General features: G+C 42.6%; 1 protein-coding gene across 1 annotated transcript in view; it reads left to right on the forward strand.

The window, feature by feature from the left end:
- GPR176 (G protein-coupled receptor 176) overlaps nucleotides 1-9,529 on the forward strand; it is a 98,503-nt gene extending 88,974 nt beyond the window's left edge. Inside the window, exon 3 of the mRNA XM_077263345.1 lies at nucleotides 3,596-9,529. Coding sequence (XP_077119460.1) covers nucleotides 3,596-4,706 — 1,111 coding nt within the window. The 3' untranslated portion in view covers nucleotides 4,707-9,529. The remainder of the gene's footprint in view (nucleotides 1-3,595) is intronic.
- The last annotated feature ends 6,740 nt before the right edge of the window (nucleotides 9,530-16,269 follow it).

The raw sequence follows: 16,269 nt of genomic DNA on the forward strand, positions 1-16,269 counted from the left end.
GCATATTTTGAAGCTTTTAGTTCTTTTCTTGAGTGGGTCGTTCGGGATGTGTCTGGTTTGGATTCCGTGATACATTATTTGGACGACTTTTTGTGCATCGAACCGGGTCAGTCCGGGTGTTGTGACGTTGTTTTAAAGGCAGTGATCTGGGTAGCCGAACAATTTGGTGTCCCATTAGCGCCGGAAAAAAATGAGGGGCCTCGCACGAGTCTTTCTTTCCTGCGCATTGTTATTGATTCAGTTAATTGGGAATTTAGGTTGCCTGAGGAGAAAGTGGTTGGATTGAGAAGTGAAGTGGCTCGAGCGAGACGTTTGAAAAAGCTGCCACTCCGTGAGGTTCTGTCCCTTCTCGGAAAATTGAATTTTGCTTGCAGGATCATCCTGATGGGGAGGGTGTTTTCACGCAGGTTGGCTAGTGCCACGGCGGGGGTTAAGGCCCCGCATCATTTTGTTCGCTTGTCTAGCGAGCACAAGGCCGATTTAGAGGTTTGGGACAGTTTTTTGGCACAGTACAATGGCCGTTCGTTGCTGATGGAGGAAGTGGTGGGTAATGCTGATTTGGATTTGTTCACTGACGCTTCGGGCGGTGTTGGTTTTGGTGCCTTTTTTGGTGGCCGGTGGTGTGCCGCTAGGTGGCCTGATGACTGGTTTGCTGCTGAGTTAGTGAAGAACATCACCTTGCTAGAAATCTTTCCTATCCTGGTTGCAGTTTATCTGTGGAAGGAGGATTTTCGCAATAGAAGGGTCCGCTTTAATTGTGACAATATGGTGGTTGTGTGTTATCAACAGTTTAACGGCAGCTTCCCCCCAGTCATCAGGGTTCTTCGTCAGTGTGTTGGGTGTTGTTTTGCTTGTCTATTAATGCGTATATTACGGCGTCTTATGTTCCTGGAGTTAAGAATTCTATTGCTGACTCTTTGTCTCGATTTCACTGGGAGCATTTTCGGTCATTGGCCCCAGACGTGGAGGAGGCGGGTCTGGACTGCCCGCCGAAGCTTTGGAGCATGGTATCCGGGCTGCAGAACCTTTGATTCATGCATCTTTGGCACCCAGCACGTGGTCTGCGTATCGGTCGGTATGGTGTGATTGGGAGACCTGGTTGGCGTCATGCGTGGCTACTGATGCGGGTGATGATCAAGTGGGTGCCTTGTTATTGTGGTTGAGACGTGGTGCCGATGAAGGGTGGTCGGCAACGAAGGTAGATAGAATTAGGGCGGCTTTGGCTTTTGGTTTTCGGCTTCGAGGCCTGCGGGATTTGACAAAATTGTTTCAGGTACAGCAAGCGGTAAAAGGTTTGAGGAGAAAGGTGAGGCAGGGGGATCGCAGGCGCCCGGTTTCTTTTGGTGTGTTGGAGCTTTTAGGCGCGCGTTTGGGTGAAATTTCTATATCCAATTTTGAGGTGGCTCTTTTTCGTTTGGCCTTTTCCCTTGCTTCTTTTGGAGCTTTGAGGGTTGGGGAGATTGTGTCTCCCACTACGTAGAGACAAGAGGGGCTTTGGGCTAGGGACGTGTTGCTTATTGGGGGTCGTTTACATTTCTGGATACGGCGGTCTAAGACGGACCAGGAGGGAAAGGGTAAAAGGGTAGTTTTGGGCGCTGTTCCAGGTTCACTTATGTGTCCCATTCGTTATTGGCAGGTTTTTAATAGCTTTCAGCCGACGAAAAATGGACCTTTGTTGTGTTATGAGGATGGATCTTTCCTATCCAGATTCCAGTTTTCAGGCGAGCCTTGTCGGTGCTGGGTTTAGACGCTTCTCGTTTTGCATCTCATTCGTTTTGTATCGGGGCCGCGACTCAAGCGGCTTTGGAGGTTTGGCCCCTGAAGTGGTTCAGAGGATAGGGAGATGGGAGTCTGGGCGTTAAAAGAGTTATATTAGACCTTGAAGGCGTGGGTGTTTTCTTGTAGGTCTGTATTTTCTATTTGATTGGTGTGGACTCTAAGTTGCTTGTATTTTTCTAGGTCACAATCCTCTGTTGGTTTGGATCGTCGGCCACTCCTATGTTTATTGGGGCGCGAGGCGTGCGGATGTTCAGCGTGAAGGTCGTCAACTAGGTTTTTCCAAGGAAGTTGCTGTGGTCAGGTGGTTGGGTTTTTGGGGTTTGTGTTGGAACAGGGTCATGCAGGAGGTACATAATGGTGCTCGGTTAGATAAACCTCCTGACATTTTGGTGTTGCATGTCGGGGGAAATGATTTGGGGGTTCGCCTATTTTGTGAGTTAATATGGGATATTACGCACGATCTGCTCAGGTTATGGGTGTCTTTTCAAGATTTGCTCCTGGTGTGGTCGGATATCGTCCCGAGGAGATGCTGGAGACACGCTAGATCGGTGGACAAGATTAATAAAGCTAGAATTAAGGTAAATCGGGCGGTATCTAGTTTTGTCATCAGGAACGGAGGCTTGTCTATCTGTCATTTTGATTTAGAGAATGGGGGTGAAGAATTTCTCCTGGGAGGTGGTGTACATTTGAACGCGGTGGGCATTGATTTGTGGGCCCTCGGGTTACAGAACGGTATTGAGAGGGCCATAGCGGTTAGGTGTGGGGGGTCTCGGGTATTTGAGGTGTTCAATTACCCTCGTTGTGGCGGTGGGAGGGGTCCTTGGAGTTGGTGCTAAATTGGCCTGGGGGATCCGTCGGGATACGGATTCTTCAGTTGGTGTAAAGTTTGGTTTCGGGTCTGGTGGTTTGGGGGAATCTTGGCAACGGTGGGCCGGATTCCCAAGTTTTAAGTGGACAATGGTAACCCTTTGGGGTACTTTGGTGCTCCCGAGCCAGTGTGGTAACGGCTGGGAGTAAATTATGGTCTGTTTTTCTGTCCACTTTTTCTTACGGTTTACCACCAGATTTTGAGCTTCAAGGACCCTCCCAACGTTACTTTACTGTTATGTATTTTTGTATGTTTTATAATAAAGGCCGCTGTGGCCAATTATTATCCAAGTTTAGAATCCTGTCGTTATTTGGGATGGGATTTTTTCCGTTGGGAAATGGGGGGAGCTTAAAGGTGAGAGAGTCCTACCGGGCTATCGACAATACCAATGTCATGTAATCAAGAGGAAGATGGATAGTCACAAGCCATCTAACAAAGACGAACTGCTTACATTTTTGTACCAGGAGTGGCATAAGGTCACCCAAAAGCAGTGTGAAAGACTGGTGGAAAGCATGCCAAGACGCATGAAAGCTGTGATTAAAAATCATGGTTATTCCACAAAATATTGATTTCTGAACTCTTCCTGAGATAAAACATTAGCATTGTTGTTTCTAAATGATTATGAACTTGTTTTTGTTTTTTTTTGCTTTATTTGAGGTCTGCAAGCAATGCATTTTTTTTATTATTTGGACCATTTCTCATTTTCAGAAAATAAATACAAAACTTCGGAGACATGTTGTCAGAAGTTTATAGAATAAAAGAACAATTTACATTTTACTCAAAAATATACCTATGAAGGGAAAAATCAGACAAACTGAAAATTTTGCAGTGGTCTCTTAATTTTTTCCAGAGCTGTATATGAGCGCTGTATAACCCCGTATCTGACAGCTATTGATTGCGTGCCAAATCATGATTCTATGATAAGCCTGTGTTTTACTGTCATTGCAGGTATTACTCTGTGCTGTACCCTCTCGAGAGGAAGATATCCGATTCCAAGGCCAGAGACTTGCTTATCTACATTTGGACTCATGCAGTTGTCGCCAGCGTCCCTGTTTTTGCTGTGACTAATGTGACTGACATTTATGCCATGTCCACCTGCTCCCAGTCTTGGGGCTACTCTCTGGGTCACTTGGTTTATGTCCTGGTGTACAATGTCACCACCGTTTTAATACCTGTCGCTGTGGTTTTCTTATTTATGCTACTCATACGCAGAGCACTAAGTGCAAGTCAGAAAAAGAAGGTGGTAATAGCAGCACTGCGGACCCCCCAGAACTCCATATCTATTCCGTATGTTTCTCAGAAGGAGGCTGAGTTGCACGCTATGCTGCTGTCCATGGTCCTTATATTTATTCTCTGCAGCGTTCCCTACTTGACAATGGTTGTTTATCGCACTGTGCTCAACATATCTCATATCTCAGACTTTCTAATGCTTACTGCCATTTGGTTGCCTAAAGTTTCACTTGTCACCAATCCTCTCCTGTTCTTGACCGTCAACAAATCTGTGCGAAAGTGTGTTTTGGGTACCGTTGTGCAACTCCATCGTCGGTACAGCCGAAGAAACGTGGTCAACCTAGGATCGGTGGCAGAGGTAAATTTGGAGCCCAGCGTTCGCTCAGGAAGCCAACTTCTGGAGATGTTCCATTTAGGACAACAACAAATCTTTAAATCTGTTGAAGAAGAGGAGGATAATGAGATAAAGTCAGAGACTTCCAAAAGCTACAAACTGAAAGATACAATGGCCAGTACAAGCCAAGACGTAGAACCAACTTTGGTTCAAAAATTAATTCCTCAGAGAACAGAATCAGCATCACAAGTGGCCCCTGTGATGCCTGGTGAAGCCGAACTACTTAATGACAGGTATTCCATGCAATTTGGATATGGGCCCTTTGAGTTGCCCCCACAGTGGCTGTCTGATAAAAGAAATAGCAAGAAACGTCTTTTACCTCCTCTTGGAAACACCCCCGAGGAGCTGATTCAGACCAAACAGCCCAAATGTAAAGCTGAACGCAAAATAAGTCGAAATAATAAAGTTTGCATTTTTCCGAAAGTGGACTCCTAGCACAGCCTAAGCTTCATATCCTAAAAAAAGGGATCCTATGGATCTGAACTCCGGTCTTGTTACATATGCCAAACTGTGTACACGACAGGAACGAGACGCACAATCAAAGTGTTCCTTATTGATATGGACAGTGTGCCGTAGCGGGTTTCCTCTTGTGTGCTCTCTGGGGAACTGGGACATTCTGTGACAAATTAGAGAAGATGGTTTCAGACTCCTATGGTGCTGGAAGAGCGTGCCGGTTGCTCAGTAATGGATATGCTGATCCCTTCTGCTCTCATCTCAACAACACTTGACATGACAAATAAGAGAATGTGCGCCATGTGATGATCTCACCACACAGTAGCACCTCAGGTTAATTTTCATATTGTAAAAAAAAAATTTGATTTATGACTGTAGCTTGTGGTAAAATATCCGTGATGTTTCATATTACTGTCACTCTGTTTGCGGCTTATTACCATCACTTCTCAGTAAATTGGCCAGTTTATATTTATTGATTTTTTTCCAGTTGCCTATATATCAGCATGTTCTGCAGAGCTGTGGCCTGTTGCCAGGATAAACGTGACTAGTTTTTACAAGTATTTCTATTCTGCTAATTCCCAGAATATATATATATTTTTTAAAACCACCACACAATTCCAGATATATCGGCCCTTTTATTTGGTGCAGCAAATATGCTAATGTTTATGATCACAGGGTAATAATGCAGACTAGCCTAAAGCCCCACCCACCATCCGAGAAATCTTTGAGCAACGCCTACTTGTAAAGACCATAAAAATAATCATATTGGGTGAACAAAATAGAAAGACCCATATGGTAGATTTAAGGAGAAAAAAAAAGACCCATATGGTAGATTTAAGGAGAAAAAAAAAACAAAAAAACGCAATACTCAGGGGGTTAGCGGGAATAAAATAGGAGCAAAAAATGCCACATTTGACCTGGTGACAAAGTCTCTTTATTTAAACAACTGCAAATGATGAAAGTCATGAAAAGTGAACATGGGATTAAACATCCATTAAAGGGAACCTCTCACTAGATTCATGCTGTCTGGATTACAGGCAGCATAAATCAGAGTCTGGCTGCATTATGGTTTATTCTAAAACATTGCAGTATTTTAGAAAAACTTGCATAAGCAAACAGAATCATTAATGAATAGTAAGATTCATAAACCAGATATCGTTCTACACTGCATCTAACATATAATGTCTATAAAAACATGATTCCAGCTCACCCAGTTGCTCCATGCTCATCCACCTGGGGTCCAGACACCTGCCTCGCCCTGGCCTCACATCAAGGGAAATAGAAAAAATTGGAGTCCGGGTCAACAGAACTGGATTTTCCTTTTCTTTTTCTTTTTCAAAAGAAAATATGGTACATACAAAAGAAAAATTCACATGGTCGATGTGACCCAGTTGACGCGTTTTGACTGCACTAAGCAGTCTTACTCATGACTAGTGCAGTCAAAACGCGTCGCCTGGGTCATGTCGACCATGTCAATTTTCTTTTGTATGCACCATATTTTCTTTTGAAAAAGAAAAATAGGAAAATCCAGTCCTGTTGAGCCAGACTCCAATTTTTCTATTTTCCAACATTTAAAGTCCTTAGTTCACTTACCCCTCACTCCTATGACAAGCGGTGGACTCCGCGTCATTTCCAGGACACTCAAACAGCTAAGCATCTTAGGACACTCCACCCCTCTCTACCAGTCCGGAGGGCCTTACCTACTAAATAGCCACCTAAGAGGAGGTGACTTTTGATACCCTGACCAAGCGGCATCATTCTCGCTTCTATACTACAGTATGCAACTGAGGAAGGTCTCACAGACCGAAACGTTTTATTGGTACTACAATAAAAATATGGAGTTGTTCACACTTGAGTGCCAGGTTCTTTTGTACTTAGTTCCGAGCCATCTCGAGGTGGAGACCTGGTCCTGGCTGGCTACTAAGAGGAACCTGTCAGTAAGATTTGACTAGTAACACTAGTGTTGAGCTTGGACGTGTACTGGGTCATGTTGATTGACTGACTCCACTCTAATGTACTTCCAGGCTCACTTGGATATGACTTCTAAGCATAATTTCCTGGCGTTGGGAAATCAGATGGCTAAAAGTTAGGTGTCATTTTCATTGCTGTTCTAGAACCACTCATTTCAGTAGGAACTTACAATCCTATGTAAGGTTTCACTTACAGATTGGATTAAAGTTGGTCAAACCCTCCAATTTCGGAAGGAACATCCAACTGTCCTAAGTGTTCAGGAACCTCTCAACTCTTACGGATAATGTTCCAGAAGGATTAGGCCGGCCATACACGTTAGATGCCTATCAGCTGAAAGATCGCTTGGCCTGCAGCCATCTCAGCTGACTCTCCCATACACAGGAGCATTAGTTCACCCCAGCAGATATGGGGTTAGCCTACAGGTTAACATTATTAGTAAGGTGCTCAGCTGCAGGACTGAAAGTGAAGCACCCAGGACAAAAATGAACTTTATTTCTCGCAGGAGCCTCCGGCTTTCAGTCATGCAGGTGTGCGCAAAGAAATTACAATCACCTTTCACAGCACTGAGAGCGATGGCTGTAAGCACACCATGGCACTGAATGACAGCCGACTCTAAAGTGCATCAGTGCTGAGCCAGCTGTCAATCAGTGCCAGGGTGTGGTTACAGCCGCCACTCTCAGTTCTGTGAGAGGTGACAGTAATTGCATTGGGCATGCCTGCATGACTGAAAGCCGGTGACTCCACGGAGAAATAAAGTTCATTTTCTACTTTTCCCCCTGCAGCTGCACTTTTAGTACAGTGGCACCCTCATAATCAGGAGACTCATACTGCCAGCCTTGGCATGTCACTCTCCATAAGGAGAAACCTTACACTTTAGATCCCAGTCTTAGCCTCTCACCCAGCCAAATCAGATCTCATACTTTTTACTGATGAGGGGCAATACCCCAAAACACCGTGTCTACAAATTGATTTGGCTTTTATCCTAAGTTAAATTTCAAGGCTTGTTAAAGGGTTAATAATGACTTGAAGGATTGCTACTCCCACTAGGTTGCACTAGAATTTACATCCTCAATTTGCACATTCCAAAAATATGATCTTCTTTTGTTGATTTGTAGCTATGTTTGGGGTCATTGTTGTGTTGAAAGGTGAAATTTTCCTCTTCATCTTCAACTTTTTAGCAGAGACCTGAAGGTCTTGTAGCAAAATTTACTGATATTTGGAGGTGTTAATAATTCTTTCCACTTTGATTAAAGCCCAGTTACAACTTCCAAAAAATCAGCCCCAGGGCATAATACGTCCTCCACTGTGCTTCACTGATGGTGTTTTTTTGATGATACGCAGTGTTGACTTTGCGCTAAACATACCACTTGGAATTATGGCCAAAAAGTTCAACCTTTGTCTCATCAGACAAAAACACATTTTCCCACATGCTTTTGGCAGAGTTGACGTAACTTTTGGCAAAATATAGCCGGGCGAAAAAAAAGACTTCAGTTTTGCTAGCCCACTCTACAGGCCAGATATATGAAGAATATGGGAGATTTCTGTCACATGCAGTAACAAGCAGTACTTGCCAGAAATTCCTGTAGCTCCTTTAATGTTGCTTTGGCCTATTGGCAGCCTCACGGACCAATTTACTACTTGTCTTTTCCACAGTTTTTGAGCGACTTCCAGCTCTGTTGTTCCAAATTTAAGCCAAATCTTGATGACCGTCTTCATGTTCCATGGTATATTCAATGCCTTGGATTTTTTTTCCACCCTTCTCCTGACTGATAACTTTCAACAATGAGATCCCTTTGCTGTGATGTAATCTGTTTATGTATCATGTCTTTTGCTGTAAAATGCAACTAAGAGAATGTCAGGAAAATGCTACTAGAACAGTGAAATTTTAAATGGGGTTAACCAGAATCAGTGTAAATGATGGCAGATGCGCACTGACTACTATGTAACATGAATGCAAATGTGATTGGCTGATTATGAACACAACCACATCCCCAATTATAGGAAGCAATTCACACTTATGCAATCACATTATTTTAGTTTTGGTTTTTTAATTTACGCCCCTCGAAATTATTTCAGTTTGTTACTCAATGGTTTTGTACAGAGCATCGGTGACATTAAAGGTATAAAAAGAAATTATTGGTATAATTTTATTTACATGTAAAACAACCTGGCATTTTAACCTTGGCGTGTAGACTTTTTATATCCACTAGTATATGATAGGTTTGAATGACTGTTCTGTAAGTAAGTAAACAGTGCAATTCCCCCCAGCCGTGGTCCATGAGGGGCATATTCAGGGGTTAATTTTTAACATTGACTATATTACTTTTATTTTATAGCTACTTAATCCATATTTTTTGATAACTCATTTTCATGTAATTTTTATACAATTTTTATGTTGTTTATTTGCCACATTTGTTAATTTACAGGTTTATTTTTAAAGGATCACTGCCAAAGAAAATTGAACCAGGATTTCCATTTCAGATATATTTCGTTGTGCTTTTACTACTGTTAAAAGTAGATGTGAGGTTTGTACATGGGGTCTAACAAATGCAGTTTTCTAAAAAAAAAAAAAAAAATACAGATTCAAAAATATTTTCCCAAACATTTCAATAAAAAATGCAGGCATAAGCTCAATTTCCCTCTGTTCTAAGGACAGATTCACTTGTATTGGTGTCATGGTCCATGATTCCCAGACTCACCACAGGTCTCCCAACCCAAACTCACCAGCTTCCTAGGCAAATACGGTAGTAAAGAATATCTGCCATCAAAGTTTTTATCCCGTTAATATACTGCAATCATCATATTATACAGCACTGTGTACTTACAATTGCTCATTTTTCCTTTCTACCAAGATAATTCTTCTCCTTTCTCTGCTCTATGTAGTAACAAGAAGTCTCTTTCCCCTGCCTTTATCATTCCCCTCTTCAACCTCTAACCCAGTTGCTCAGCTGGGATATCATAGACCTAATGGAAAAGAGAAGAATTAGCTAAGTAGAAAGGAAAAATGAGCAATTGTAAGTACACAGTGTCGTATAATATGATGACTGCAATACATTAAGAGGATAAAAATGGGAGTGCTTCTTTAGGTTTGGATTAGAAGACCTGTGGCCTGTTCATTTTCAAGTTGATGCCTTAGTGGTCTTATTTGTTACGTGTTATATCTACTATCATTTGTTTTACACCAGCATTAGTAACAATGTCGATCTGAGAACCTTCTATTATACTGTAGATGTTTTGCTGTGTAAAGTCCAAGCTGGTCCATTTTTACAAACAGGTTGAGGTGAGAATCTTTTGTAATTCCTGACTTTTATTTTTGTATAAAAAGCAACATAACAGTGCTGGCACAATTTTTCATTACTCAGTTTGTGTGTGGAGATTAGGTGGGACTGCATGGCGGTAGTATTGCCTGCACACTATGTAATGCTCATCAGCACTGTGACTCATTCTAAGAAAGAGCATGAAGTAGCAGGGTGCGGCGGATCGATGATGACACTGACGCTTTTAGTGCATGTGTGTAAAGGGAAGGTTTTTTCTGTCACCGATATTAATTGTTTATTTCATTGATTTACAGAAATGTTTTGGTTATTTCCATTGTAATATGCACATTGAGTAGTTGTTCCATGCTGTATGTTGCAATAAACTTCAACTGACTTACGTATGTTTTGTGTAATTAATAATGGCTGGGCATGTATCATTGCTCAGTAATTGATCTCTACGCAACTGCCTACATACTATTTTGTGAAGCTGAATATTCTGAGGATATGAACGGTGCACATAAAATAAATCATTCATCAGCTGCTAAACCTTTATACTGTGGACACATTTCAACCCAGTTCTCTGCATCCAATGTCCATACTTGCAGCTTAGCATACCACGAGTCTATGGTGTCTATTGGGTTATAATAATGTTGTAGGTGTAATGTTTAATAATGTTGCGTATAAGGCTGACAGAAGTTTTCTCCTTCCCGAAATGCGTGGGAGACATCCTTTTGGTTTCTATCAGCCTCCATAGCACCAGTGATGTCACTGAGGCATAGCTAGTTTCATACAGATGCCACCGGCCGCGTCGCTCTAAATGTGTAGGTCCTTTGGACTAAACTTCCTGAACTACCTGGATATATCTCCGACTCGTGGACTACCACCTCTTCTGACATCACCGCTTCTGGACACAGGTGAACTATCTACCATATTGCGTCTATTGCCACGGACTATTCTCCTATGACAGGTCAGTACTAGCGTATTCATACGTATAGTATACTGTACATATAAGACAGCACGGGGGTTTTATACTGTCCTTAGTGTTAAAGGAAATCTGTGTACCAGCTTTTTGCTAATCTGAGAGTAGCATAATATACTGTAGGGGCACAAAGCCTAATTCCAGCGATGTGTCACTTACTGGGCTACTTGGTGTAGTTTTGATAAAATCACTGTTTTATCACTGACTGCTGTCATGTCGTCCAACCACGCCCCCGCTACTGATTGGCAGCTTTCTGTGTATACTCTGCATAGGCAGAAAGCTGCCAATCAGTGGTGTAGGAGGGGTTATACAGTGCTCAGCATGCAGAGAACTGGTAGATCTGCAACAGATAAAACTTTGATTTTATCAAAAAGACAACATTCAGCACAGTAAGTAATATATCACTGGAATCAGGGTCTCTGTCCCTAAATTATGCTGCTCTCAGAAAGCGTAGAAAAACCTGGTGACAGATTCCCTTTAATGTGCTGTATTTATTTAATGTTTAACCCCTATCTGACCTTAGACATACTATCCGAGGTGACCTGGGCCTATCTGACCCTCGACGGGATAGTACGTCTAACGCGATCAGCTGAGCTCACGGGGGGAGCGCAGCAGATCACGGCCGGGTGTCAGCTGATTATCACAGACCGCTCCTGGCACATTAACCCCCGGGAAACTGCGATCAAACACGATTGCAGCGTTCCGGCGGCATAGGGAAGCATCGCACAGGAAGGGGGCTCCATGCGTGCTTCCTTGAGACCCTCGGAGCAATGCGATGTGATCGCGTTGCTCCGAGCATCTCCTCCGTCCTCCTCCCTGCAGGCCCCGGATCCAAGATGGCCGCGGGCTCCTTCTGGGTCCTGCAGGGAGGTGGTTTGCAAGCACCTGCTAAGAGCAGGCACCGGCAAGCCTCCTGCAGTGCCTGATCTGACACAGTGCATTGCAAAGTGTCAGATCAGCGATCTGATACTTTACCATGATGTCCCACACTGGGACAAAGTAAAAAAGTAAAAAAAAAGACCCCACATGACTCTGTGGACCAAAATATGGAAAAATTATAGCTCTCAGAATGTGGTAACACAAAAAATATTTTTTGCAATAAAAAGCGTCTTTTAGTGTGTGACAGCTGCCAAACATAAAAACCCGCTATAAAAACCCGCTATAAATAGTAAATCAAACCCCTGTTTATCACCCCCTTAGTTAGGGAAAATAATAAAATAAAAAATGTATTTATTTTCATTTTCCCATTAGGGTTAGGGTTGGGGCTAAAGTTAGGGTTGGGGCTAAAGTTAGGGTTAGGGTCGGGGCAAAAGTTAGGGTTGGGGCTAGAGTTGGGGTTAGGGTTTGGATTACGTTTACGGTTGGTTAGGGGTGTGTCAGGGTTAGGGGTATGGTTAGGGTTGGGATTAGGGTTAGGGGTGTGTTGGGGTTAGGGGTGTGTTGGGGTTGGGATTAGGGCTAGGGGTGTGTTCGGTTTAGGGGTGTGGTTAGGGTTGGGATTAGGGTTGTGTTGGGGTTAGGGGTGTGTTGGGGTTAGGGGTGTGGTTAGGGTTGGGATTAGGCTTAGGGGTGTGTTAGGGTTGGAGTTAGCATTGGGAGGTTTCCACTGTTTAGGCACACCAGTGGCTCCGCAAATGCAACATGATGTCTGATCTCAATCCATACAATTCTACGTTGAAAAAGTAAAATGGTGCTCCTTCCCTTCCGAGCTCTGCCGTGCGCCCAAACAGTGGTTTACCCCCACATATGGGGTACCGGCATACTCAGGACAAATTGTACAACAACTTTTGGGGTCAAATTTCTCCTGTTACCCTTGGGAAAATACAAAACTGGGGGCTAAAAAAATCATTTTTGTAGAAAAAAAACAGATTTTTAATTTTCACGGCTCTGCGTTATAAACTTTAGTGAAACACTTGGGGGTTCAAAGTGCTCACCACACATTTAGATAAGTTTCTTGGGGGGTCTAGTTTCCAAAATGGGGTCACTTGTGGGGGGTTTCTACTGTTTAGGTACATCAGGGGCTCTGCAAATGCAACGTGATGCCCGCAGACCATTCCAGCAAAGTCTGCATTCCAAAACATCACTTCTTCCCTTCCGAGCTCTGCCATGCGCCCAAACAGTAGCTTTCTCCCAAATATGGGGTATCAACGTACTCAGGACAAATTGTACAACAACTTTTGGGGTCCAGTTTCTCCAGACACCCTTGGGAAAATACAAAATTGGGGGCTAAAAGATAATTTTTATGGAAAAAATTGTTTTTAATTTTCACGGCTCTACATTATAAACTTCTGTGAAGCACTTGGGGGTTCAAAGTGCTCACCACACATCTAGATAAGTTCCTTAGGGGCTCTACTTTCCAAAATGGGGTCACTTTTGGGGGGTTTCTACTGTTTAGGCACATCAGGGGTTCTCCAAACAAGACATGGCGTCCTATCTCAATTCCAGCTAACTTTGCATTGAAAAGTCAAATGGCGCTCCTTCCCTTCTGAGCTCAGCCATGCGCCCAAACAGTGGTTTACCCCCACATATGGGGTATCAGCGTACTCAGGACAAATTGCACAACACCGTTTGGGGTCCAATTTCTCCTGTTACCCTTGGGAAAATAAAAAGTTGGGGGTTAAAAATAATTTTTGTGAAAAAAATACGATTTTTTATTTTTACGGCTCTACATTTTAAACTTCTGTGAAGCACTTGGGGGTTCAAAGTGCTCACTATACATCTAGATAAGTTCCTTAGGGGGTCTACTTTCCAAAATGGTATCACTTTTGGGGGATTTCCACTGTTAAGGTGCATCAGGGGCTCTGCAAACGAGACATGGCGTCCTATCTCAATTCCAGCTAATTTTGCATTGAAAAGTCAAATGGCGCTCCTTCCCTTCCGAGCTCTGTCATGCATCCAAACAGTGGTTTACCCCCACATATGGGGTATCAGCGTACTCAGGACAAATTGTACAACAACTTTTGGGGTCCAATTTCTCCTGTTACCCTTGGTAAAATAAAACAAATCGGACCAGAAATAAATTTTTTGTGAAAAAAAGTTAAATGTTCATTTTTTTTAAAACATTCCAAAAATTCCTGTGAAACATCTGAAGGGTTAATAAACTTCTTGAATGTGGTTTTGAGCACCTTGAGGGGTGCAGTTTTTAGAATGGTGTCACACTTGGGTATTTTCTATCGTATAGACCCCTCAAAGTGACTTCAAATGTGATGTGGTCCCTAAAAAAAAATGGTGTTGTAAAAATGAGAAATTGCTGGTCAACTTTTAACCCTTATAACTCCCTAACGGAAAAAAAAATTTGGTTCCAAAATTGTGCTGATATAAAGTAGACATGTGGGAAATGTTACTTATGAAGTATTTTGTGTGACATATCTCTGTGATTTAAGGGCATGAAAATTCAAAGTTGGAAATTTTTTTTCACAAATAAACTCAAGTAATGTCAAGGAAATTTTACCACTAAGGCTGCCGTCACACTATCAGTATTTGGTCAGGATTTTACCTCAGTATTTGTAAGCCAAAACCAGGAGTGGAACAATCAGAGGAAAAGTATGATAGAAACAGGTCACCACTTCTGCATTTATCACCGACTCCTGGTTTTGGCTTACAAATACTGATCTAAAATACTGACCAAATACTGCTAGTGTGACGGCAGCCTAACATGAAGTATAATATGTCAGGAGAAAACAATGTCAGAATCACCGGGATCTGTTGAAGCGTTCCAGAGTTATCTATATATATAATTGTCTAAGCGTTTATCTGTCTGTCTGTCTGTCCTGGAAATCCCGCGTCTCTGATTGGTCGAGGCCGCCAGGCCTCGACCAATCAGCGACGGGCACAGCATGGCGACGATGATGTCATAAAGGTTGCCTCGACCAATCAGCGACGGGCACAGTCTGCCGCGAATTCGCCTCGACCAATCAGTGAAGGGCACAGTATCGACGTAGATGTCATAGTGGTTGCCATGGCGACGATGATGTAATAAAGTTTGCCTCGACCAATCAGCGACGGGCACAGTCTGCCGCGAATTCTGGAATCATCATTGTCCATATACTACGGGGACATGCATATTCTAGAATACCCGATGCGTTAGAATCGGGCCACAATCTAGTAACCTCATAAATGGACAGTGCTCAGAATTGTAAAAATTGGCCCGGTCATTAACATGCAAACCACCCTTGGGGGTAAACGGGTTAACAATAACATCTCTAGGTTTAGTAATAACATTGTGTCCAATTAACTAAAAATGAATCATGGTAGCTAGTGAGATTACAAATATTATCCCTGGTATCCAGTGGGCTAAAAATATAATTAATGATTAACCCCATTGTGCATCTCATATGTGTATGTGTACGTCATGGTATTACTCACCGTACAATGCTGTTCATGTACTGTGTGGACACTGGGGCTGTGCTTGCGTCATCTGCAGATAGTCAGCAGTTACATACAGCCGCGCTCCTGGTGCAGCCACCAGAATCAGGCTATGTCTCCACGTTCAGGATTCCCTGCGCTTTGGATGCAGCGGACACCCAGCTCCGCCCAAAGCGCTGCCCCCTGTTGTACGCGCGGTGATTCTGCATGTGTTCACTGAGCACATGCGGAATCACCGCATCGTATTCATAGACAGGGTTATTTATCTTGCGGGGATGGAGCGTCTCCTCAAGATAAATAGACATGCTGCTCTCAATAAAGACGGCCCACATGTCCTTTTTAGTTATCCCCTTTACCCCCAAGGCTGTTTGCATATTAATGACTAGGCTAATTTTTACAATTCTGACCACTGTCACTTTATGAGGTAATAACTCTGGAACGCTTCAATGGATCCCGGTGATTCTGTAAATTTTTTTCATGACATATTGTACTTCATGATAGTAGTAAAATTTCTTCGATATGACTTGCGTTTATTTGTGAAAAAAATGGAAATTTGGCAAAAATTTTTAAAATTTTCTGCCTTTTATTTTTTTATACCCCTTAAATCAGAAAGTTATATCACACAAAATAGTAAATAAACAACATTTCCCACATGTCCACTTAATATCAGCACAATTTTTGAAACATATTTTTTTTTGTTAGGAAGTCATAAGGGTTAAAAGTCGACCAGCGATTTCTAATTTTTCTAAGAAAATTTACAAAACCATTTCTTTAGGGACCACCTCACATTTGAAGTGACTTTGGGGGGCTTATATGACAGAAAGTACCCAAAAGTGACACCAGTCTAAAAACTGCAACCCTCAAGGTACTCAAAACTACATTCAAGAAGTTTATTCCCTTCACAGGAATGTTTGTAATGTGGAAGGAAAAAAGAAACATACTTTTTCTCACAAAAATTTAACTTTAGATCCAA

The sequence above is a fragment of the Ranitomeya variabilis genome, chromosome 1 (genome assembly GCF_051348905.1).
Source record: "Ranitomeya variabilis isolate aRanVar5 chromosome 1, aRanVar5.hap1, whole genome shotgun sequence".
NCBI classification, from domain to species: domain Eukaryota; kingdom Metazoa; phylum Chordata; class Amphibia; order Anura; family Dendrobatidae; genus Ranitomeya; species Ranitomeya variabilis.